The sequence below is a fragment of the Salmo salar genome, chromosome 13, assembly GCF_965601325.2.
Source record: "Salmo salar chromosome 13, fSalSal1, whole genome shotgun sequence".
Taxonomy (NCBI): Eukaryota; Metazoa; Chordata; class Actinopteri; order Salmoniformes; family Salmonidae; genus Salmo; species Salmo salar.
This window is the reverse complement of record NC_138303.1, coordinates 24,926,153-24,952,367: the sequence shown is the minus strand read 5'-3', so window position 1 is coordinate 24,952,367 and position 26,215 is coordinate 24,926,153. Positions and strand designations below refer to the sequence as shown.

Below are 26,215 nucleotides of genomic sequence, written 5' to 3'. Positions count from 1 at the left end.
ACACAATACATACAACGCTGTCCTGCCAACACACTACACACGCCGCTGTCCTGCCAACACACTACACACACCACTGTCCTGCCAACACAATACACACACCACTGTCCTGCCAACACAATACATACACCACTGTCCTGCCAAGACACTACACACACACCACTGTCCTGCCAACACAATACACACACCACTGTCCTGCCAACACACTACACACACCACTGTCCTGCCAACACACACCACTGTCCTTCCAACACACTACACACACCACTGTCCTGACAAAACAATACATACACCACTGTCCTGCCAACACAATACACACACCACTGTCCTGCCAACACACTACACACACAACTGTCCTGCCAACACACTACACACACCACTGACCTGGCAACACACACCACTGTCCTGCCAACACACACCACTGTCCTGCCAACACACACCACTGTCCTGCCAACACACACCACTGTCCTGCCAACATACACCACTGTCCTGCAAACACAATACATACACCACTATCCTGCCAATACACTACACACACCACTGTCCTGCCAACACACTACACACACACCACTGTCCTGCCAACACAATACATACACCACTGTCCTGCCAACACACTAAACACAACACTGTCCTGCCAACACACACCACTGTCCTGCCAACACACTACACACACACCACTGTCCTGCCAACACAATACATACACCACTGTCCTGCCAACACACTAAACACACCACTGTCCTACCAACACAATACATACACCACTGTCCTGCCAACACAATACATACACCGCTGTTCTGCCAACACACTACACACACCACTGTCCTGCCAACACTACACACACACCGGTGTTCTGCCAACACACTACACACACCACTATCCTGCCAAACACTGCACACACCACTGTCCTGCCAACACAATACATACACCACTGGCCTTCCAACACAATACATACACCACTGTCCTGCCAACACACTAAACACACCACTGTCCTGCCAACACACACCACTGTCCTGCCAACACACTACACACACCACTGTCCTGCCAACACAATACATACACCACTGTCCTGCCAACACAATACATACACCACTATCCTGCCAATACACTACACACACCACTGTCCTGCCAACACACTACACACACACCACTGTCCTGCCCTCACACTACATACACCACTTTCCTGCCAACACAATACATACACCACTATCCTGCAAATACACTACATACACCACTGTCCTGCCAACACAATACATACACCACTATCCTGCCAATACACTACACACACCACTGTCCTGCCAACACACTACACACACAACACTGTCCTGCCAACACAATACATACACCACTGTCCTGCCAACACAATACATACACCAGTGTCCTGCCAACACACTAAACACACCACTGTCCTGCCAACACACTACATACACCACTGTCCTGCCAACACACTACACACACACCACTGTCCTGCCAACACAATACATACACCACTGTCCTGCCAACACACACCACTGTTCTGCCAACACACTACACACACACCACTGTCCTGCCAACACAATACATACACCACTGTCCTGCCAACACAATACATACACCACTATCCTGCCAATACACTACACACACCACTGTCCTGCCAACACACTACACACACACCACTATCCTGCAAATACACTACATACACCACTGTCCTGCCAACACAATACATACACCACTATCCTGCCAATACACTACACACACCACTGTCCTGCCAACACACTACACACACACCACTGTCCTGCCAACACAATACATACACCACTGTCCTGCCAACACAATACATACACCAGTGTCCTGCCAACACACTAAACACACCACTGTCCTGCCAACACACACCACTGTCCTGCCAACACACTACACACACACCACTATCCTGCCAATACACTGCACACACCACTGTCCTGCCAACACACTACACACACACCACTGTCCTGCCAACACAATACATACACCGCTGTCCTGCCAACACAATACATACACCGCTGTCCTGCCAACACACTAAACACACCACTATCCTGACAAAACAATACACACACCACTATCCTGACAAAACAATACATACACCACTGTCCTTACAAAACAATACATACACCAATGTCCTGACAAAACAATACATACACCGCTGTCCTGCCAATACAATACATACACCACTGTCCTGCCAACACAATACATACACCTCTGTCCTGCCAACACACTACACACCACTGTCCTGACAAAACAATACATACACCACTGTCCTGCCAACACAATACATACACTGCTGTCCTGCCAACACACTACACACACCACTGGCCTGCCAACACACTACACACACCACTGTCCTGCCAACACACTACTCACACCACTGTCCTGCCAACACAATACACACACCACTGTCCTGCCAACACACTACACACACACCACTGTCCTGCCAACACAATACACACACCACTGTCCTGCCAACACAATACATACACCATTGGCCTGTCAACACAATACATACACCGCTGTCCTGCCAACACACTACACACGCCGCTGTCCTGCCAACACACTACACACACCACTGTCCTGCCAACACAATACACACACCACTGTCCTGCCAACACAATACATACACCACTGTCCTGCCAAGACACTACACACACACCACTGTCCTGCCAACACAATACACACACCACTGTCCTGCCAACACACTACACACACCACTGTCCTGCCAACACACTACACACACCACTGTCCTGCCAACACACTTCACACACCACTGTCCTGCCAACACACACCACTGTCCTGCCAACACACTACACACACCACTGTCCTGCCAACACACTACACACACCACTGTCCTGCCAACACACACCACTGTCCTGCCAACACACACCACTGTCCTGCCAACACACACCACTGTCCTGCCAACACACACCACTGTCCTGCCAACACACTACACACACCACTGTCCTGCCAACACACTACACACACCACTGTCCTGCCAACACACTACACACACCACTGTCCTGCCAACACACACCACTGTCCTGCCAACACAATACACACACCACTGTCCTGCCAACACACTACACACACCACTGTCCTTCCAACACACGACATACACCACTGTCCTGCCAACACACATAAGTGTCCTGTCAAAGAAAGGCACAGAGTTAAACAAAAGAAAACCTTTATACTCTACCCCTCCTTACTAAAGAGAGGCTTTGCAGTGGAATCTCCCCACTTTGTGCACCTCACTGCCCTGCCAGAGTGAGGATGGGAACTACTATAGACCCCTCTATGAGAGATACAAATCAAATCAAATTGTATTTGTCACATGCACCGGTGTAGACCAGGTGTAGACCTTGCAATGAAAAGCTTACTTACAAACCCTTAACCAACAATGCAGTTTTAAGAGATAAGATACAGTTCCTGTTCTGTATTCTCTTGTACTTCCTTGGTTACCTTCTGCTTTACTTGACTCTATTCTACTGTACAACATAAAGGTTAGGCTATTAGTGACAGCCCTCTCTCCTTGTCCTGTAGTGTCAGACAGTCCGTTCCCTAAAGAGGCCTTCTCCATCGGGGAGGAGGAGGAGAAGGAGAGGGAGAATACGGTGGAGGGCCCTCCGGAGGTGGAGGATGTAGATGAGTGCCAGTTTTACCAGGGAACACTATGCCACCACAGGTGTATCAACACCCCTGGCTCCTTCAGGTGTGCCTGCTACCCTGGCTATGTACTGCAGAAGGACGAGGTCAGCTGTGTGCCAGGTAAAGGAAAACTACTCTTAGGTTGTTAGAGTATGTCAGAGTACTGTACAGTACCATGCACTGTACTGTACAGTACTCCACAATACTGTATGTGCAAGACCACATAGCTATTAGCCTGGTTGCCTGTCTGTTTGGGCCTTGAATAATGGCACACAGTTGCCTTAATTGGCAATACGATGACACATTGGATAAAAACAGATTGGCACCTAGGCTAATAACTAAAGTATAGAACAGTTATGTTTAATTACATAAAACAAGTGAAGGATGACTGATTCCAGAGTGGAGTACCTTTGTGCCAAACCATTTTTCACAGCCACTCTCTCAACAGTATGATTAACAGCCTTCTGTGTTTTCAGACTCCTGCCAGACTCTATCTGTCCATATTTGTCCACACTTTTGACAGCATATGATTTTCCTGCTCTGGCCTGAACATTGCTTCCTGCCTACTGTCTCTGATTCAGACTGATAATTGTTATTCAGATCTCATTTATACATTTTTTTATTATATTTTTTATGTGTACCCCTTTTATCCCCAATTTTGTGATATCCAGTTGATAGTTACAGTCTTGTCCCATCGCTGCAACTCCCGTACGGACTCAGGATAGGTGAAGGTCGAGAGCCATGCGTCCTCTGAAACACCCCCCCCCCCCAAGCTGCACTGCTTCTTGACACACTACTCACTTAACCCCGAAGCCAGCCGCACCAATGTGTCGGAGGAAACACCGTACAGCTGGCGACCGGGGCCAGCGTGCAGGCGCCCGGGCCGCCACAAGGAGTCGCTAGAGCGTGATGGGACAAGGACATCCCAGCCAGCCAAACCCTCCCTAACCCGGACGACGCTGGGCCAATTGTGCGCCGCCTCAAATGTCTCCCAGTCGCGGCCGGCTGCGACACAGCCTGAGATCGAACCCGGATCTGTAGTGACACCTCTAGCACTGATTAGTGCCATAGACCGCTGTGCCACCCGGGAGGCCCCCAGATCTCATACTGTTTTGATAAAGCTTTTCTTCACAGTTATCAGTAGCCTTCATACATTTAGACAAGTAAAGACAGTATGTTCAGGTATTTCCAACCTACTGTACTGTAGGCTACTGTAAGTGTGCCATACATTTATCGAATGGGGCTTTCACCAGCACAAGCCTGTCTCAACAGGAATCTAATGTGAAACCTACTTTACAGAAAGGTGCAGTGAGTCTGCAGGCTGATAAAAACCCAGGTTTGTCTGCAGGCCATGCCTTTTCCTGTCATGCCTCAACTCTCTGTCTCTAAGGGAACTTTAATCTGTGCCCTGTTGCTGCCTAACCTCATATCTGTGGATGAATTGAAGGCATTTCACAGCTCTCTCTTCTCAGGGCTGCGTGGGACGCTACCGTCCCACCCACAGTTCACGCTATTCAACAGCCAGTGAAAAATCAGAGCGCCAAATTCAAAACAACAAAATGTCATAATTCAAAGTTCTCAAACATACAACTATTTTACACCATTTTAAAGATAAACCTCTCCTTAATCCAACCACATTGTCCGATTTCAAAAAGGCTTTACTTCGAAAGCATAAAGTTAGATTATGTTAGGACAGTGCCAACAAAAGAAAAACCACACAGCCATTTTCCAAGCAGGAGAGGGGTCACAAAAACTATAAATACAGCTAAAATTAAGCACTAACCTTTGATGATCTTCATCAGATGACACTCCTAGGACTCAATGTTACAGAATACATGTATGTTTTGTTTGATAAAGTTCATATTTATATCCCCAAAAAACATTTTACATTGGCGTATGATGTTCAGAAAATATTTTTCCTCCAAAACTGCCGGTGAACCAGCACAACAATTTACAAAAATACTCATCATAAATGTTGATAAAATATTAAACTGTTATTCAAAGAATTATAGATAAACATCTCCTGAATGCAACCGCTGTGACAGATTTCAAAAAAGCTTCACGGGGAAAGCACACTTTCCCCGTGAATACAACAGGCAATACAGATACCCGCCATTTTGGAGTCATCTAAAATCATAAATAGCATTATAAATATTCACTTACCTTTGATGATCTTCATCAGAAGGCACTTCCAGGAATCCCAGGTCCACAATAAATGTTGTTTTGTTCGATAAAGTCCATCATTTATGTCCAAATACCTCCTTGTTGTTAGCGCGTTCAGTAAGCTACTCCAAATGTAGGAAGTGCGCCCAAAATTTCACAACAAAAAGCCCAAAAAAGTTCTATTTACATTCGTTGAAACATGTCAAACGTTATATAGCATCAATCTTTAGGGCCTTTTTAACATAAAACTTCAATAATATTCCAACCGGACGATTCCAATGTCTTGAAAAACGTTATGGAACACAGCTACCTCATCACGTGAACGCGCGCCACAAAACTCATGTAATTTTCTGAGTCACCAACTTCCCGGCCTTCTTGTTCGCTCTGTGTTCACCGCAAAAGCCTGAAACTAGGTTCTAAAGACTGTTGACATCTAGTGTAAGCCTTAGGAAGTGCAAAATGAACCCTAAGTCACTGTGTGTTAGATAGGCAATGACTTGAAAAGACTATAAGCATCAGATTTCCCACTTCCTGGTTGGATTTTTCTCAGGTTTTTGCCTGCCATATGAGTTGTGTTATACTCACAGACATCATTCAAACAGTTTTAGAAACTTCAGAGTGTACTAATAACATGCAAATATTTGACTCTGGGCCCGAGTATTAGGCAGTTTACTCTGGGCACGTTTTTCATCCGAAATCGAAAATACTGCCCCCTATACCTTGACAGGTTAACCACCAAGACAGGATGACTGGGCGGTTTGTTGGTTATACTGTTTAATTAGTATTTTCCGTGATGAGTTTATTTCTGTTTTCACAGAGACGGTAGATGAAGAGAACAAGTTGAGAGAGGATGACAGGCCAGAGGTGGAGTCTACCTCCACCACACCCTCCACCACTCCAACCTCTGTTAACCCCTGTGAGGGTGGGTAGAACCTGACAGCAGGCCAGAGTGGTGCCTATCTACTGTAGACCTGGCAGACTACAATGTCGACTGTGTTTTCATACCTTAAAATCAGTCATTAGTCTTGATAGAAGAACCCAAATGTATGTCTGGAATCAGTGTGTGGAAGTAGTCCCATTATGATGGTGCGCCAGCATTAGAGGAATCATAGTGGAACACCATATTTGGTACAGAATAGAAAGGTAAATGAAGACACCCATTAGTCCGCTTAGAGAGCACAAAGCCTAGAAGGTTTTCAGTCATGCACCCTTCTAGAATAGTTCATGTCACATTCCTTCACATGACAGATGTTTCCTCCTTCAGTTTAATACTTTAACCACCTTTGTCCATTTTAGTTATGTTTGACCCATTGTACTTTTAAATGTTACATACAAGTTTTAAGATTGCATCAAAGGCCACAAAGCTCCTGTGTGTATTGCGAAGTATCCAGCCATTCCCATGTAGTCCAGCATAGTATGTAGTGGGGGTCTCCTCAGGGTGTGTGTTTGGCTCCATAATTCCAGGGTGGGGATCCCGCCCCATTGGGACGCAGGAGGAAATACAATCCGAACAGGTCAGGGGTCAAAGTGGAAACAGGAAATGAGTACACATGGATACAGTAAATCAGAGGTTATATAACACACACACACACACACACACACACACACACACACACACACACACACACACACACACACACACACACACACACACACACACACACACACACACACACACACACACACACACACACCCCGAGCCAGGGACTGCCCTGTGACGTATGTCACCTTGACTACTGTTGTGTTGTGGTGTGTTTTGGTGTGATGTTGAGCTGTGTTGTGACCCTTTGAGCAGGAAATGGCCTCTGTATGCAACAGTGCTCCTCAGTGGCTGGTAGACCTGGCTGCTCCTGTTTCCCTGGATTCTCTCTGATGGCTGACGGACAATCCTGTGAAGGTAAGAAAAAAGACATGCACGCACGCACGCACGCACACACACACACACACACACAAACACAGAGGGCACATCAGCTCAGTATTTCAGCAGTTCCAGTCGGGCAGACTCTGAATGGCTGTCACTGACTCCAGTCTCTCCTCAGTCTCCCCCCAGTGCCCCCGGAGCAGAGCAGAGCTGCTCTCTGTGTACAAGATTAGCAACGGTCATCGTAATTGTTTAAAGTTATTCTAATAAATGCAACAGTTGGACAATGAATGAAGATATTGACTGAATTATAGCACAAAAAACATTGAACTGGCACGGACATAATGAATGGAATTCCAGTATTAAATGTATTGTCAAATGTCACTTTTTTTCTTATATATATATATATATATATATATATATATACCTTACCAGTCACAAGTTTGGACACATCTACTCATTCCAAGGTTTTTATTTATTTGTACTATTTTCTACATTGTAGAATAATAGTGAAGATAACAAAACTATGAAATAACACATATGGAATCATGTAGTAACCAAAAAAGTGTTAAACAAATCAAAATAAATTTCATATTTGAGATTCTTAAAATTAGCCACCCTTTGCCTTGATGACAGCTTGGCTCACTCTTGGCATTCTCTCAACCAGCTTCATGAGGTAGTCACCTGGAATGCTTTTCCAACAGTCTTGAAGGAGTTCCCACATATGCTGAGCACTTGTTGGGTGCTTTTCCTTCACTCTGCGGTCCAACTCATTCCAAACCATCTCAATTGGATTGAGGTCGGGTGATTGTGGAGGCCAGGTCATCTGATGCAGCACTCCATCACTCTCCCTGGTCAAATAACCCTTACACAGCCTGGAGGTGTGTTTTGGGTCATTGTCCTGTTGGAAAACAAATTATGTTTGTGTTTGATGTATTTGATACCATTCCACTCATCCTGTTCCAGCCATTACCATAAGCCCATCCTCCCCAATTAGGTGCCACCAACCTCATGTGACTTTAAAATTAAATGTGCCTTATTTGCATATACACTGGGTGTATTTGCATACAATAATACATTAATATAAAGGAGTGGGCTGCAACCACCAGAAACTTGTCTCTAGGCCTACCTGTGCTCTACTGCCTCGCTACAGTGCCTTGCGAAAGTATTCGGCCCCCTTGAACTTTTCAACCTTTTGCCACATTTCAGGCTTCAAACATAAAGATATAAAACTGTATTTTTTTTGTGAAGAATCAACAACAAGTGGGACACAATCATGAAGTGGAACGAAATTTATTGGATATTTCAAACTTTTTTAACAAATAAAAAACTGAAAAATTGGGCGTGCAAAATTATTCAGCCCCTTTACTTTCAGTGCAGCAAACTCTCTCCAGAAGTTCAGTGAGGATCTCTGAATGATCCAATGTTGACCTAAATGACTAATGATGATAAATAGAATCCACCTGTGTGTAATCAAGTCTCCGTATAAATGCACCTGCTCTGTGATAGACTCAGAGGTCCGTTTAAAGTGCAGAGAGCATCATGAAGAAGGAAGGAACACACCAGGCAGGTCCGAGATACTGTTGTGGAGAAGTTTAAAGCCGGATTTGGATACAAAAAGATTTCCCAAGCTTTAAACATCCCAAGGAGCACTGTGCAAGCGATAATATTGAAATGGAAGGAGTATCAGACCACTGCAAATCTACGAAGACCCGGCCGTCCCTCTAAACTTTCAGCTCATACAAGGAGAAGACTGATCAGAGATGCAGCCAAGAGGCCCATGATCACTCTGGATGAACTGCAGAGATCTACAGCTGAGGTGGGAGACTCTGTCCATAGGACAACAATCAGTCGTATACTGCACAAATCTGGCCTTTATGGAAGAGTGGCAAGAAGAAAGCCATTTCTTAAAGATATCCATAAAAAGTGTAGTTTAAAGTTTGCCACTAGCCACCTGGGAGACACACCAAACATGTGGAAGAAGGTGCTCTGGTCAGATGAAACCAAAATCGAACTTTTTGGCAACAATGCAAAACGTTATGTTTGGCGTAAAAGCAACACAGCTCATCACCCTGAACACACCATCCCCACTGTCAAACATGGTGGTGGCAGCATCATGGTTTGGGCCTGCTTTTCTTCAGCAGGGGCAGGGAAGATGGTTAAAATTGATGGGAAGATGGATGGAGCCAAATACAGGACCATTCTGGAAGAAAACCTGATGGAGTCTGCAAAAGACCTGAGACTGGGACGGAGATTTGTCTTCCAACAAGACAATGATCCAAAACATAAAGCAAAATCTACAATGGAATGGTTCACAAATAAACATATCCAGGTGTTAGAATGGCCAAGTCAAAGTACAGACCTGAATCCAATTGAGAATCTGTGGAATGAACTGAAAACTGCTGTTCACAAACGCTCTCCATCCAACCTCACTGAGCTCGAGCTGTTTTGCAAGGAGGAATGGGCAAAAATGTCAGTCTCTCGATGTGCAAAACTGATAGAGACATACCCCAAGCGACTTACAGCTGTAATCGCAGCAAAAGGTGGCGCTACAAAGTATTAACTTAAGGGGGCTGAATAATTTTGCACGGCCAATTTTTCAATTTTTTATTTGTTAAAAAAGTTTGAAATATCCAATAAATTTCGTTCCACTTCATAATTGTGTCCCACTTGTTGTTGATTCTTCACAAAAAATTACAGTTTTATATCTTCATGTTTGAAGCCTGAAATGTGGCAAAAGGTCGAAAAGTTCAAGGGGGCCGAATACTTTCGCAAGGCACTGTAATTATTAATTACCATTGTTATCATGTTCTCTTGCCTGATTCAACAAGTGTGTCAAGAGAAGGATACCCATGCAATTTAAAATCACAACTCTTGGCTCTAGATTACACCTATGTAAGAATGTTGTTCATTGACTACAGCTCAGCATTCAACACCATAGTACCCTCCAAGCTCATCATTAAGCTTGAGGCCCTGGGTCTCGACCCCGCCCTTTACAACTGGGTCCTAGACTTCCTGACGGGCCGCCCCCAGGTGATGAATGTAGGAAACAACATCTCCACTTCACTGATCCTCAACACTGGGGCCCCACAAAGGTGCGTGCTCAGGCCCCTCCTGTACTCCCTGTTCACCCATGACTGTGTGGCCATGCATGACTCCAACACCATCATCAAGTTTGCAGACAAAACAACAGTCGTGGGCTTAATTACCAACTACGACGAGACGGCCTACAGGGAGGAGGTGAGGGCACTCGGAGTGTGGTGTCAGGAAAACAACCTCTCACTCAACGTCAACAAAACAAAGGAGATGATCGTGGACTTCAGGAAACAGCAGAGGGAGCACACCCCTATCCAAATCAACGGGACAGTAGTGGAGAAGGTGGAAAGTTTTAAGTTCCTCAGCGTACACATCACGGATAAACTGAAATTGTCCAACTACACAGACAGGGTGGTGAAGAAGGCGCAACAGCACCTCTTCAACCTCAGGAGGCTGAAGAAATTTGGCTTGTCACCTAAAACCTCATCGAGAGCATCCTGTCGGGCTGTATCACCGCCTGGTATGGCAACTGCACAGCCCACAACCGTAAGGCTCTCCAGAGGGGGTTGCGGTCTGCACAACGCATCACCGGGGGCAAACTACCTGCCCTCCTGGACACCTACAGCACCCGATGTCACAGGAAGGCCAAAAAGATAATCAAGGACAACAACCACCTGAGCCACTGCCTGTTCACCCTGATATCATCCAGAAGGCGAGGTCAGTACAGGTGCATCAAAGCTGGGACTGAGAGACTGAAAAACAGCTTCTATCTCAAGGCCATCAGACTGCTAAACAGCCATCACTAACACAGAGAGGCTGCTGCCTACATACAGACTTGAAATCATTGGCCACTTTAATAAATGGATCACTGTCACTTTAATAATGTTTACATATATTGCATTAGTCATCTCATATGTATATACTGTATCTTATACCATCTATTGTATCTTGCCTATGCCGCTCGGTCATCGCTCATCCATATATTTAAATGTATATATTGTTATTTCATCACTTTACTTAGATTTGTGTGTATTAGGTAGTTTTTGTGGAATTGTTAGATTACTTGTTAGATATTACTGCACTGTCGGAACTAGAAGCACAAGCATTTCGTAACACCCGCAATATCATCTGCTAACCATGTGTATGTGACCAGTAACACCTGCTAATCATGTGTATGTGACCAGTAACACCTGCTAATCATGTGTATGTGACCAGTAACACCTGCTAATCATGTGTATGTGACCAGTAACACCTGCTAATCATGTGTATGTGACCAGTAACACCTGCTAATCATGTGTATGTGACCAGTAACACCTGCTAATCATGTGTATGTGACCAGTAAACTGTGATGTGAGATCAGACATAATATCGCTATCATCCCAGTTTTCCTTTTTGGAAAGATGCTTTTATTTCAGCGCATCTAATTTGTAAACATTTCAAATTTATTAAATCATACCTTTTTTCAATTGCACAAACATCAATACCCATAAAAATAAAGTTATCTTTCTTCCCTTTCTTGTGATGTAACTGCCGAGACGATGCGTGAAATCCCAGACGAAACATTTGTGTTTTTATAGAGGCAACAGAATGCCGATGCATTCCATTGAGCCCATTTCAGCCATTACTGGAGTGTGTTTGGCAGATCATAACAAAGGTTTCCCCGGTCATTACATTAACGGGAACACACTAATGGCACAAGCAAGAGTTGGAAAGAGTCACCAGAGTAAAATGAAAGCAATCAATCCAGATTTAAGTGACAAGTGGATTTTGCACTCCTCAAACACAGGAAATGGAAAGGTCCTCAGGTGGGCGGAGCATGCACATTGCTAACCAGAGTACTAATCCCCTTTTCTCACAGTGACATTGGAAGCGAAGACGCCAGGCTGCAGACTAACAGAGCCTTGTACTTGGAGGCAGGCTCCACTATGTGATTAAATGTGTTTCTATCTTTGTGATCTCACACTGTCCCTACAGTACAACACGCCACACACGTCTACTAGTTGAGACACAATATGGGATTGTATGGTTGTTACGATGAAGCTAATTAGTGAGCTAATGTATCTGTTTAAGTAATCTCGTAGAAAAGCATATGTTACGCCACCCTTGTTAGAGATTGCTCGGATTCCATATTAAAGGGATAAGCCATCGCTTCTTGCAGACTGAGACTTCCTGCTTGGTGGCAGTGGATTGTTCTGTTGTGACATGGTGGTGCAGTGTTTTGACAGATCTCTCATTGTGTGAGACTTACACCCTGTGGCTGTGCCCCCAATCCCTTCTCTCTGTGGAGGCCAGGCTGCTTAATCTATTTAGGACTGCCCCTGTGTTACACTAAGAATTTAACAGGACTAGGGGTGACTAGGGTATTCCAATGTGCTTACTTTCCCTCTCTATTTCTCTCACTTACTCTGATTTACCCTTTCCATCCCACTCCCCTCTCTCTCCATCTTGTCTCATGCTTTCATTCTCTCTTTTTGCTTTTGTATCTCCCCTCCTACACTCTTGGTGTCTCCCTTGGTGTCTCCCTTGGTGTCTCTCTTGGTGTCTCTCTTGGTGTCTCCCTTGGTGTCTCCCTTGGTGTCTCTCTCGGTGTCTCTCTCGGTGTCTCTTGGTTTCTCTCCACCACTCTCTCCTTTCACACAGATATCAATGAGTGTTTGATGTCCACTCGTACCTGTCAGATGAACGAGAGATGTGTGAACACGGCTGGTAGTTTTGTGTGTCGGCGTCAGATCACCTGCTCTCTGGGTTACCAGATCAACAACGACGTCTGTGAAGGTATGGAGACAGTACAGTAGCTGCAAACTGTACAACACCCAAATCATTCACTCTCCAGTATAGGTGTAACTAGTAGCAACACAACAACTGGTGTGTATTCATTTGACCTTTCACAATGTGAGGAAAGCACATTGTTTAGTTTTACAATCACAGTTGCCACCCATGGGAGTGACTACGAGTCAGAGATTGGGAGCTGCCAATTAGATCCTGAACCATGTAAGCTACATTTTTCAACTGACCACACAAACAAGTCTGTTTGATGCTGAATATGATTACAAACAAGATATTAGCATTGGGTTTTGCCTGCATACCCTCTATTAGAAGATCTCACTTGACTTGTGTTTATGTCGGTGGAGAATGTAAAATGCTCCAACACAAAAAGAAACCTCACAGCCTTCATCATTATTTCCGTTGCCCACACTTGGCAGGATACACTAACTCTGGGCTCTTACACACAGCCAGTGTGCTCTGAGATAGAGCTATGAGATGAGCAAGTTGTTAAAGTTCTGTTGTTGACTACTGGAAGGAAATGGAGAGAGAGATGGGTCTCAGAGATGGGTCTCTTCTGCTCTGGTGGAGGGTGTTAGAGTACGGGCTACAGCTGCTCTGGTGGAGAGTGTTAGAGTAGGGGCTACAGCTGCTCTGGTGGAGAGTGGTTAGAGTAGGGGCTACAGCTGCTCTGGTGGAGAGTGTTAGAGTAGGGGCTACAGCTGCTCTGGTGGAGAGTGTTAGAGTAGGGGCTACAGCTGCTCTGGTGGAGAGTGTTAGAGTAGGGGCTACAGCTGCTCTGGTGGAGAGTGGTTAGAGTAGGGGCTACAGCTGCTCTGGTGGAGAGTGGTTAGAGTAGGGGCTACAGCTGCTCTGGTGGAGGGTGTTAGAGTAGGGGCTACAGCTGCTCTGGTGGAGATTGGTTAGAGTAGGGGCTACAGCTGCTCTGGTGGAGAGTGTTAGAGTAGGGGCTACAGCTGCTCTGGTGGAGAGTGTTAGAGTAGGGGCTACAGCTGCTCTGGTGGAGAGTGTTAGAGTAGGGGCTACAGCTGCTCTGGTGGAGAGTGTTAGAGTAGGGGCTACAGCTGCTCTGGTGGAGAGTGTTAGAGTAGGGGCTACAGCTGCTCTGGTAGGGAGTGTTAGAGTAGGGGCTACAGCTGCTCTGGTAGAGAGTGTTAGAGTAGGGGCTACAGCTGCTCTGGTGGAGAGTGGTTAGAGTAGGGGCTACAGCTGCTCTGGTGGAGAGTGGTTAGAGTAGGGGCTACAGCTGCTCTGGTAGAGAGTGTTAGAGTAGGGGCTACAGCTGCTCTGGTAGAGAGTGTTAGAGTAGGCACTACAGCTGCTCTGGTAGGGAGTGTTAGAGTAGGGGCTACAGCTGCTCTGGTGGAGAGTGTTAGAGTAGGGGCTACAGCTGCTCTGGGCTTCAACGGAAATTAAACTCCCACCGCAGTGAGTCAACCAAATGAGCATTTAAACACGGTGCTCATAACTGCTGCCACTTCTGTCAGCTGGTTGGAGTGTGGGATCGAGACTGTGTTGTTATGTTTCTACTCCTCTTTCAATTCCCTGCCCATTACTTCACATCAATTAAACTCCCCTCTCATCGACTGAAGTCCCGTCCCCTCCGACATCTTACAAAGAAAGCAAATTCTCTCCTCACTGCTTACTCCAGGAGTTGATTGTCTTCCCCAATTTCTTATCCAATAATTGCTGTCCCCGCTTGGGTAGAGTGAACACCCTGGGCTCTGTGAGGTTGTCAAGCCAGCTCCCTCCTTGATTTGTCATGAGCCAATTACCTTCCTAAAGTATTGCTTTAACTGCGACTGAGCACCCTGCCAGTCTCTCACACGTTTATTCCTGTCCCTGACCGCGGTATCTCTCTGTCTCAGTATGTCTGGGTCTGTCAGAGCTTCACTCAGTCCTGTGCCAGCCATGCCAAGACCAGGATTGTCTTAATGTGCTAGTTGAAGCCCTGCCCTTTCCAGGGGCCAAGCTTAGGCTTTAGCATGGTACATACCGTATGATGTCCCTACATGGATCATAGAGCCTCACAGACATACAGTACATGTGGCTTCATGCACAGAGGAAGACACACACTCACACTTGTTTTCTGCATGCACACACACACACACACACACACACACACACACACACACACACACACACCCACACACACACACACACACACACACACACACACACACACACACACATACAGAGAGAAGTTCGCTCTCTAAGCCCTGTTTATGACAGATGTGATATCTCTGCAGTGACAAGGCTGTGTACAACAGCAGATGTGTCAGGATGATTGACATCAGGGGAATCCCAGTGTAGACAGGTGAAAGAGCTGTAAGGAGCTGTGCTCTGGGGGAACTCACTGCTCTCTACTGTCACAGATACAAACACCAGAGAATAGGAAGGCTAATGCACATAACTATGGTCTGACAGGCTGGCTCATTGGAGATAATTCATCATGGAGAAATAATAAGCTGTGTTTGCTGTTGTGTTAATGTAATGAGGATGATAGGTGGGGGAAAAATTCATAGGATCCTCTCTGAAGTTGGAGAATTAACCCTTTTACTGTTGATTGTTTTCTTAAAGGGGAAGGAGAGTGTATAAATAGATCTATGTGAAATGATTTATCTGGTCATTTAGGAGCGCTTTAGCTGCTGTCTCAAAGTCACAGTAACACAGTGACACCAGGTGGTTACAGTAGACATTACACTCTAACAGGCTTGCAACGTATGAGTTTTACTTCTCTAAGCAACTTAATGGATTACAATAGATTGATTACAAACTGACAATAGATCACCAACCAAACATGTTTTTACATCATTTGTCATACATTAGATTCAATGTATAATATGCATCCTGCTTATTCCTGTCTCTGTTTACAGATGTTGATGAGTGTTTTCAGGGGACTCATGACTGTGGGCCAGGCTTTGAGTGTGTGAACAGTGAGGGCTCGTTCAGGTGTAATGCCAAACCTCGCTGCTCCATGGGCTTCACACAGGACACACATGGAAACTGCATTGGTAAGAGGGGCTGTCGGGACTAACTGGGCTGTTAACAAGAGTAATAGTATGAATGTAACATTATGAACATAACTATAGCAGTGTGTCAATATAAATGTAAAGGTATACCCAGACCAGGTAAAGAGGGGTTGAATGTCACACAGGTAGTGAGGTTTAAACCTACACCCAGCAGACCAGACCAGGTAAAGAGGGGTTAAATACCACACAGGTAGTGAGGTTTAAACCTACACCCAGCAGACCAGACCAGGTAAAGAGGGGTTGAATGCCACACAGGTAGTGAGGTTTAAACCTACACCCAGCAGACCAGACCAGGTAAAGAGGGGTTGAATGCCACACAGGTAGTGAGGTTTAAACCTACACCCAGCAGACCAGACCAGGTAAAGAGGGGTTGAATGCCACACAGGTAGTGAGGTTTAAACCTACACCCAGCAGACCAGACCAGGTAAAGAGGGGTTGAATGTCACACAGGTAGTGAGGTTTAAACCTACACCCAGCAGACCAGACCAGGTAAAGAGGGGTTGAATGCCACACAGGTAGTGAGGTTTAAACCTACACCCAGCAGACCAGACCAGGTAAAGAGGGGTTGAATGTCACACAGGTAGTGAGGTTTAAACCTACACCCAGCAGACCAGACCAGGTAAAGAGGGGTTGAATGCCACACAGGTAGTGAGGTTTAAACCTACACCCAGCAGACCAGACCAGGTAAAGAGGGGTTGAATGCCACACAGGTAGTGAGGTTTAAACCTACACCCAGCAGACCAGACCAGGTAAAGAGGGGTTGAATGTCACACAGGTAGTGAGGTTTAAACCTACACCCAGCAGACCAGACCAGGTAAAGAGGGGCTGAATGCCACACAGGTAGTGAGGTTTAAACCTACACCCAGCAGACCAGACCAGGTAAAGAGGGTTTGAATGCCACACAGGAGGGGGATCAGAGGGGAGCAGAGCAGAGTGGGCAGCAGTGGGGCGGATGAAAGCCAACCCTCCTCCAGTCAGTACATTCTGAAACTGAGGAATGAGCCTGGGGGACAGGAACTGGGGCATGTCGAGGCAGTTCTGAACCACTGAAAAACAGTCAAAGGCAGGGTTAGAAGATGAGAAAATAGAGGGAAACACACACCAAAATGATCCCAGGGAATGGGAGTGTATGATGTATGTCTGCTTCTGAGTAACACAGTGTGACTAACTGGCTGACATCTCTCTCGGACGCTGTCCTCTCTTTCACCCTGTCTTCCCGTGGTCCTCTGTTCTTCCTTTTCTATCTTCAAACTCCCTCCCTCTGTCTCCAACCCTCTCTCCTACCTCCCTACCTCCCTCCCTCTGTCTCCAACCCTGTGTCCATCCGGCCTCTCTTCTCCCTCCATCGTCCTCTCCATTCATCAGACATAGATGAATGTGGTGTAGTGGGCCAGCCCTGCAGTCCAGGCTTTAACTGTATCAACACTGTGGGATCCTACAGCTGCCAGAGGAAGATCATAATGTGTAGCCGTGGTTACCATGCCAGCCCAGACGGAGCCAGATGCATAGGTAAGAGGAGGAGAGGTATACAGATCTGTGGAGTTTTCATTTCCATGGTTAATACCATCGTCAAGTCTTTAATAGAGATGGTTGACATTGAGCCACAGTACCCACTCTGTATCTTTCCTCTCTTCCTCTCTACCGCTCTTCCTGTGTCCAGATGTGGATGAGTGTCAGAGCGCTCTACACCACTGTGGGGAGGGACAGATCTGCCACAACCTGCCCGGCTCCTACCGCTGTGACTGCCAGACGGGCTACCAGTACGACATGTTCAGGAAGACTTGTGTGGGTAGGTACTGTGTGGCCTACTGACCTCAAGAGAAGAAGCTCTCCCTTTAACTTTTTTATTTAAATAAAAATCTCTGTCAGAGTAGTTCTGCGTGGTTTTGGTAGGCTAGTTGAAATATCTCCTGCTGCAGCTCTCCTGCTGCAGTTAGTCTCCCAGGCAGCTCTCTCCTGCTGCAGTTATTCACCCAGGCAGCTCTTTCCTGCTGCAGTTAGTCTCCCAGGCAGCTCTCTCCTGCTGCAGTTAGTCTCCCAGGCAGCTCTCTCCTCCTGCAGTTAGTCTCCCAGGCAGCTCTCTCCTGCTGCAGTTAGTCTCCCAGGCAGCTCTCTCCTCCTGCAGTTAGTCTCCCAGGCAGCTCTCTCCTGCTGCAGTTAGTCTCCCAGGCAGCTCTCTCCTCCTGCAGCTAGTCTCCCAGGCAGCTCTCTCCTCCTGCAGTTAGTCTCCCAGGCAGCTCTCTCCTGCTGCAGCTAGTCTCCCAGGCAGCTCTCTCCTCCTGCAGTTAGTCTCCCAGGCAGCTCTCTCCTCCTGCAGTTAGTCTCCCAGGCAGCTCTCTCCTCCTGCAGCTAGTCTCCCAGGCAGCTCTCTCCTCTTGCAGTTAGTCTCCCAGGCAGCTCTGTCCTCCTGCAGTTAGTCTCCCAGGCAACACTCTCCGCTGCAGTTAGTCTCCCAGGCAGCTCTCTCCTACTGCAGTTAGTCTCCCAGGCAGCTCTCTCCTGCTGCAGTCTTAAATCCTGCTGCTCTGCTCCTCTGGGCTGCAGTCAGTCAGTCAGTCAGTCAGCCAGCCGCTGCAGAGGACAGTGTGCTGATTCACTGGTATGTGACTTTAATAATAATGAACTCCAGTGGAGTGTTTTGACTTATCAGCAGGCAGCTGGCCCTTCCACTTCCAACCCCTATTCACACACATACACTATGGAGGTGCACACACATACATGCATATGTTTTGTATACACACATTCTCTCTCTCTCTCTCTCTCTCTCTCACACACACACACGCATGTTCTCTCTCTCACACACACACGCATATTCTCTCTCTCACACACACACGCATATTCTCTCTCTCACACACACACGCATATTCTCTCTCTCACACACACACGCATATTCTCTCTCTCACACACACACGCATATTCTCTCTCACTCACTCACTCACTCACTCACTCACTCACTCACTCACTCACTCACTCACTCACTCACTCACTCACTCACTCACTCACTCACTCACACACTCACTCACTCACACACTCACACACACACACACACACACACACACACACACACACACACACACACACACACACACACACACACACTCTCTTTAGATGTGAACGAGTGTTGGCGCTACCCTGGCCGCCTTTGTGCCCAGACCTGTGAGAACACCCCGGGATCCTATCAGTGTTCCTGCACCGCTGGGTTCAGCTTATCCAGGGATGGCAAGAACTGTGAAGGTCTGTCTGTCTGTCTGTCTGTCTGTCTGTCTGTCTGTCTGTCTGTCTGTCTGTCTGTCTGTCTGTCTGTCTGTCTGTCTGTCTGTCTGTCTGTCTGTCTGTCTGTCTGTCTGTCTGTCTGTCTGTCTGTCTGTCTGTCTGTCTGTCTGTCTGTCTGTCTGTCTGTCTGTCTGTCTGTCTGTCTGTCTGTCTGTCTGTCTGTCTGTCTGTCTGTCTGTCTGTCTGTCTGTCTGCCTGCCTGTCTGCCTGTCTGTCTGTCTGTCTGTCTGTCTGTCTGGCAACACCCCCAGCAGGACACAGAAGGCTTTTGTTCACCCTTCACACCTCTAGAGGACTGTGAGATTCGACTGATAGGACAGTAGTGGATGTTGGTGGAGAGACAGAGACACAGACATATGTTGCATTCTGTGGTGTCATGGATGTCATGGCATTTGTTTTAGGAGTATTTTTCCATCTTTGAATGTCTTACAGATGTGAATGAGTGTCTGACCAACCCCTGCAGTCAGGAGTGTGCCAACATCTATGGCTCCTACCAGTGTTACTGCAGACAGGGCTCCTACCTAAGGGAGGATGGACACACCTGTGAAGACATTGATGAGTGTGCCCAGAGCATTGGCCACCTGTGTTCCTTTAAGTGTGTCAACGTCCCAGGGAGCTACCAGTGTGCCTGTCCCGAGTACGGTTACACCATGTCTCCCAACGGACGCTCCTGCAGAGGTGAGGAGACACTGATACACACATTACATACACATAATACACACACACACATTACCTCTGAGCTGACTATGGTTTGGGTTACAGACATAGACGAGTGTACCATCGGGGCCCATAACTGCTCCTTGGCTGAGACCTGCTACAACATCCAGGGAGGCTTTCGCTGTCTGTCCTTCGACTGTCCACAGAACTACCGCAAATCCTCTGACATGTAAGTGACTGTATCTCCACTAATCCGATATCCCAGGACTCCTTGGAAACGAGAGGAACTACAGTTGAATTGAAGAATTGTAATCTTATGTGTTGTTGGAAAAGTTCAAACAACAATGAATGGACATTTTCAGAGGTATTTTCATGTTGCCCTCTGGGGCTGGCAAACTGTGCTGTCTTGATTTTCTCAAAGTTCAAAGTTCTTTAGAGGTTTTTCTCCAACTAGTGGAGTGTACGCAGGAAGGAACAATGTTTCCCTTGAGGGGAATGTGTCAGGCTGGGTAATCAGATCAAAGCTGTGAAACAGAAAGGCCACAGTGGACACAGAGGCCATGATAGATCAGCTAGGATTCAGAAGAGGATTGGCTTTATTTCTCTTCTATCTTATTCTATCTTATTCTGAAATGACCTGGAAAAACAGTCATGTTTTGCCTATATGATTCTGCCCATTTGACTGTTATTATTTATGATGTGTTGATTCCATGACTGACTGACTGACTGACTATCTGACTCATGATTTGACTGTTCTCATTCTGTGAGTCTTTTTCATTCTTTTCATTCTGATTAATATAGTTTTGAAATTCTGACTCTCTCATTGGCTGGTCCTCTAGGCGCTGTGAACGACAGAGTTGCCCCAACTTGCTGGACTGTCAGAACTCTCCTCTCAGGATCACCTACTACCACCTGAGCTTCCAAACCAACATCGTCATCCCTGCCCAAATCTTCCGCATCGGCCCCTCCCCCGCCTACTCCGGGGACAATGTCATCATCAGCATCACCCAGGGCAACTTGGAGAACTACTTTAGCACGCGGAAGCTGAACGCCTACACGGGCGCGGTGTACATGCACAGGCAGGTGCGTGAGCCACGGGACTTTCTGATCGATGTGGAGATGAAGCTGTGGAGACAGGGCACCTTCACTACGTTCCTGGCCCGGATCTATGTCTTCATCACGGCCAACTCACTCTAAAAGACTGGCCCCCAGCCTCACCCTACTTCCACCCTTGTCCCACCCTCTCAATGGACAGCCCATCCCCTTCTATACCCCTAGCCCTACCACTCAATGGACAGCCCATCCCCTTCTATCTCCCTTGCCCCACCCTCTCAATGGACAGCCCATCCCATTCTATCCCCCTAGCCCTACCCCTCAATGGACAGCCCATCCCCTTCTATCCCCCCTAGCTCTACCCCTCAATGGCAGCCCATCCCCTTCTATCCCCCCTAGCTCTACCCCTCAATGGACAGCCCATCCCCTTCTATCCCCCTAGCTCTACCCCTCAATGGACAGCCCATCCCCTTCTATCCCCCCTAGCCATACCCCTCAATGGACAGCCCATCCCTTTCTATCTCCCTAGCCCTACCCCTCAATGGACAGCCCATCCCATTCTATCCCCCCTAGCTCTACCCCTCAATGGACAGCCCATCCCCTTCTATCCCCCCTAGCTCTACCCCTCAATGGACAGCCCATCCCCTTCTATCCCCCCTAGCTCTACCCCTCAATGGACAGCCCATCCCCTTCTATCCCCCCTAGCTCTACCCCTCAATGGACAGCCCATCCCCTTCTATCTCCCTAGCTCTACCCCTCAATGGACAGCCCATCCCCTTCTATCCCCCCTAGCTCTACCCCTCAATGGACAGCCCATCCCCTTCTATCCCCCCTAGCTCTACCCCTCAATGGACGGCCCATCCCCTTCTATCCCCCTAGCCTTAATGGACAGCCCATCCCCTTCTATCCCCCTAGCTCTACCCCTCAATGGACAGCCCATCCCCTTCTATCCCCCCTAGCTCTACCCCTCAATGTACAGCCCATCCCCTTCTATCCCCCTAGCTCTACCCCTAAATGGACAGCCCATCCCCTTCTATCCCCTCTAGCCATACCCCTCAATGGACAGCCCATCCCCTTCTATCCCCCCTAGCTCTACCCCTCAATGGACAGCCCATCCCCTTCTATCCCCCCTAGCTCTACCCCTCAATGGACAGCCCATCCCCTTCTATCCCCCCTAGCTCTACCCCTCAATGGACAGCCCATCCCCTTCTATCCCCCCTAGCTCTACCCCTCAATGGACAGCCCATCCCCTTCTATCCCCCTAGCTCTACCCCTCAATGGACAGCCCATCCCCTTCTATCCCCCCTAGCTCTACCCCTCAATGGACAGCCCATCCCCTTCTATCCCCCCTAGCTCTACCCCTCAATGGACAGCCCATCCCCTTCTATCCCCCTAGCTCTACCCCTCAATGGACAGCCCATCCCCTTCTATCCCCCCTAGCTCTACCCCTCAATGGACAGCCCATCCCCTTCTATCCCCCCTAGCTCTACCCCTCAATGGACAGCCCATCCCCTTCTATCCCCCCTAGCCCTACCCCTACAATGGACAGCCCATCCCCTTCTATCCCCCCTAGCTCTACCCCTCAATGGACAGCCCATCCCCTTCTATCCCCCCTAGCTCTATCCCTCAATGGACAGCCCATCCCCTTCTATCCCCCCTAGCTCTACCCCTCAATGGACAGCCCATCCCCTTCTATCCCCCCTAGCTCTACCCCTCAATGGACAGCCCATCCCCTTCTATCCCCCCTAGCTCTACCCCTCAATGGACAGCCCATCCCCTTCTATCCCCCCTAGCTCTACCCCTCAATGGACGGCCCATCCCCTTCTATCCCCCCTAGCTCTACCCCTCAATGGACAGCCCATCCCCTTCTATCCCCCCTAGCTCTACCCCTCAATGGACGGCCCATCCCCTTCTATCCCCCTAGCCTTAATGGACAGCCCTTCCCCTTCTACCCCCCTAGCCCTACCCCTCAATGGACAGCTAATCTTCAGCACAGCCCTGCATTTGTTTCCTACCATACTGACCGTCTAGTAGACGAGTTGCCCAGTTTTATACCACACTGATGATATCAAAAAGTAGTTTTGCACTGTTAACAAAAAAACGATTCAACTTAAAAAGTTAAGTTACCTGGCTGCCTTACAATCGGTTACGTCAACTAGTAGTTCAAATTAGTTGACAAAACATAATATGAGTGACATTAGTTTATCAAGTTGATTCAACTTGAAATCTTAAGTCAGTGGGCTAGAGGTAACATTAGTTTTTACAGTGTAGAGAAGGGCTCTCCAACCCCAGTTGTAACTAACCCGATTCAGCTTATCAACCAGCTAATTATTAGAATCAGGTGTGCTAGCTTCGGGTTGGAACGAAAACGTACAGGATGGTAGTTCTCCAGGAACAGGGTTGGGGATCCCTGGTGTTAGCGTGTTGTTGTCTTTAACCCACTAAGACAGGTTGTGTCAGGGCCTCAATCCAAATTCTCTCTTTTCTATCTCCCTTAAGCTGCTGTTCCTTTCTATCTTCTTGAAGAATGTTGTACCACTATGCTAATTTAATATCACAGTATATTATGACATGTATTTGTATTTACTGTATGTATTATTCAGACACATTAGATATGACTGGATGTATCATATTTTGTTCCGCTATTTTCATAAGCTGCAAATTATTTTTAGTAAAAATGAAAACTACACAAACTGTTTTATGTTCCGTGTCTACCGTATGACCTATAACAGTAGCTGTATCCGATGAGCAGATTCAAATGAAATACAAGGCGTGTTTTTTTTACACATAAAATCCAACTGAAGAAAAGTATTCAATTGAATTGACTTAAAAGTAAACCAAATTAGTGCTACTCCTGTTTATGTTCGTTCACACAGTACAAGTGAATCCAGAAGTGGTTCCAATGTTAGCACCATGTCAGAACATGTTATACTGTTAATATACATGCTTATTTACATACCTTTTCACACCTCCCTAGTGAGATCACCACCGTCAAACCGACAATATCAAATATAAAAACAACATACATGTTTTATGATGACTAATCAAAACCAGGGCTATTATCATAATAAAAACATATTATCTTATTTATAATAATATAATGAATCACTGTATGAAGCAGATGATTTTAAAGTAGCTGTCCAGTGTTTCCAGATTTCTATGAATAATTAATTACAATATGAGTGAATGTTTATTTTTTACCCCAACTCTGATATTGTAGCACTTGTTGAAAGAGTAACATCTCCATCTACAGGATATTGTGTGTTCTACACTCAGTATTTGGTTCTACACCATTGCTGCATGGCTGGAATTCAATCCAACTCACAATGGAAATGTAAAAGACGCGTCATAAAGGCTTGGGTTTTGAGCCAAAACGGGTCCCGATTGTTTATTTTTTTCACAATCATATGGTTTGTTTCTAATCCAATTTGTTCAATGTGTTACACATTTGTTGTGGTTAAGATCTCGTTCAATCTCTTCAAGTGTCTGTTGACAAACTTCTGCCCATATACACTACCTGGTACAGTAGTAGGTTTACAGAACCCAAATTCATTCTGTGGTTTTATATGACCATGGCACAAACAACTACTGTGTAAATACCATGATGCAGATTTGAGTGTAGAATTCACATCAATTCTACAGAATGTGGGACTAATATTATTCGAATCTCAGAATAGAAACTTTTTGAAATGGAGTAGATAAAAAAAGATAAGAATCCCTACCTCTTTTTTATTTGCTTCAGTTTGAGTTAAGGTCATCTGCTCCTCTAGCTCTGGGCTTTGAGGACCTTACCATTGTAAACACGGAAAGGGTGTGAGTGGCTCCTTGACAACTGTATTAATATATATTTCACATCCAAACAGAAACGTTTGCCAGTTATCTGCTCACTAGAATGAGTTATATTTCCAAAGGTCATTTCAACAAAAGAATCTAAATTACATTTTGTTTTCCACTCTCCCTTGTCTAGTTTTAGTCTAGAGCTCTTCGCTTGGCTCTGAGAGCAAATGTGATAGCAATTACAGCACACATGCTTCAAAGCTAACCCATGTCTTCCACAGATACTGAGCTGTACAGTATGTACACTGAACTAAAATATAAACACAATGTTGGTCCCAGGTATCATGAGCTGAAATAAAATATCCCAGACATTTTCCATATGCACAAAACGCTTAGTTCTATAAAATTTGATTACAGAAAGTGAGTATTTCTCCTTTGCCAAGACAATTCATCCAACTGACAGTTGGGGCATATCAAGAATGCCACACAACCATGCCACAGATGTCTCAAGTTTTGAGGAAGCGTGCAATTGGCATGCTGACTGCAGGAATGTCCACCAGAGCTGTTGCCAGATAATTGAATGTAAATTTCTCTAACATAAGCCGCCTCCAACGTCATTTTAGAGAATTTGAAAGTACGTCCAACTGGCCTCACCACCGCAGACCAGCCCAGGACCTCCACATCTTGCTTCTTCACCTGCGGGATTGTTTGAGACCAGCCACCCTGACAGCTGATGAAACAGTTGTTTTGCACAACCGAACATTTTGTGCAGAAACTGTCAGAAACAGTCTCAGGGAAGCTCATCTGCGTGCTCGTCGCCTTCACCACGGTCTTGACCTGACTGCAGTTCGGCGTTGTGACCGACTTCAGTGGGAAAATGCTCACTTTCTATGGCCACTGGCACACTGGACAAGTTGGCCACTGGCACGCCGGT

The 26,215-nt window shown here is 46.5% G+C and overlaps 1 protein-coding gene across 1 annotated transcript in view; it reads left to right on the top strand.

The window, feature by feature from the left end:
* The window catches only part of LOC106566675 (fibulin-2), a 104,005-nt gene extending 79,127 nt beyond the window's left edge, over positions 1 to 24,878 (top strand). Inside the window, exons 6-16 of the mRNA XM_014134937.3 lie at positions 3,541 to 3,765; positions 6,626 to 6,730; positions 7,604 to 7,705; positions 13,346 to 13,480; positions 16,366 to 16,503; positions 17,887 to 18,030; positions 18,182 to 18,310; positions 19,630 to 19,755; positions 20,227 to 20,472; positions 20,557 to 20,680; positions 21,291 to 24,878. Of these exons, the coding sequence (XP_013990412.2) occupies positions 3,541 to 3,765; positions 6,626 to 6,730; positions 7,604 to 7,705; positions 13,346 to 13,480; positions 16,366 to 16,503; positions 17,887 to 18,030; positions 18,182 to 18,310; positions 19,630 to 19,755; positions 20,227 to 20,472; positions 20,557 to 20,680; positions 21,291 to 21,648 (1,832 nt within the window). The 3' untranslated portion in view covers positions 21,649 to 24,878. The remainder of the gene's footprint in view (positions 1 to 3,540; positions 3,766 to 6,625; positions 6,731 to 7,603; positions 7,706 to 13,345; positions 13,481 to 16,365; positions 16,504 to 17,886; positions 18,031 to 18,181; positions 18,311 to 19,629; positions 19,756 to 20,226; positions 20,473 to 20,556; positions 20,681 to 21,290) is intronic.
* The last annotated feature ends 1,337 nt before the right edge of the window (positions 24,879 to 26,215 follow it).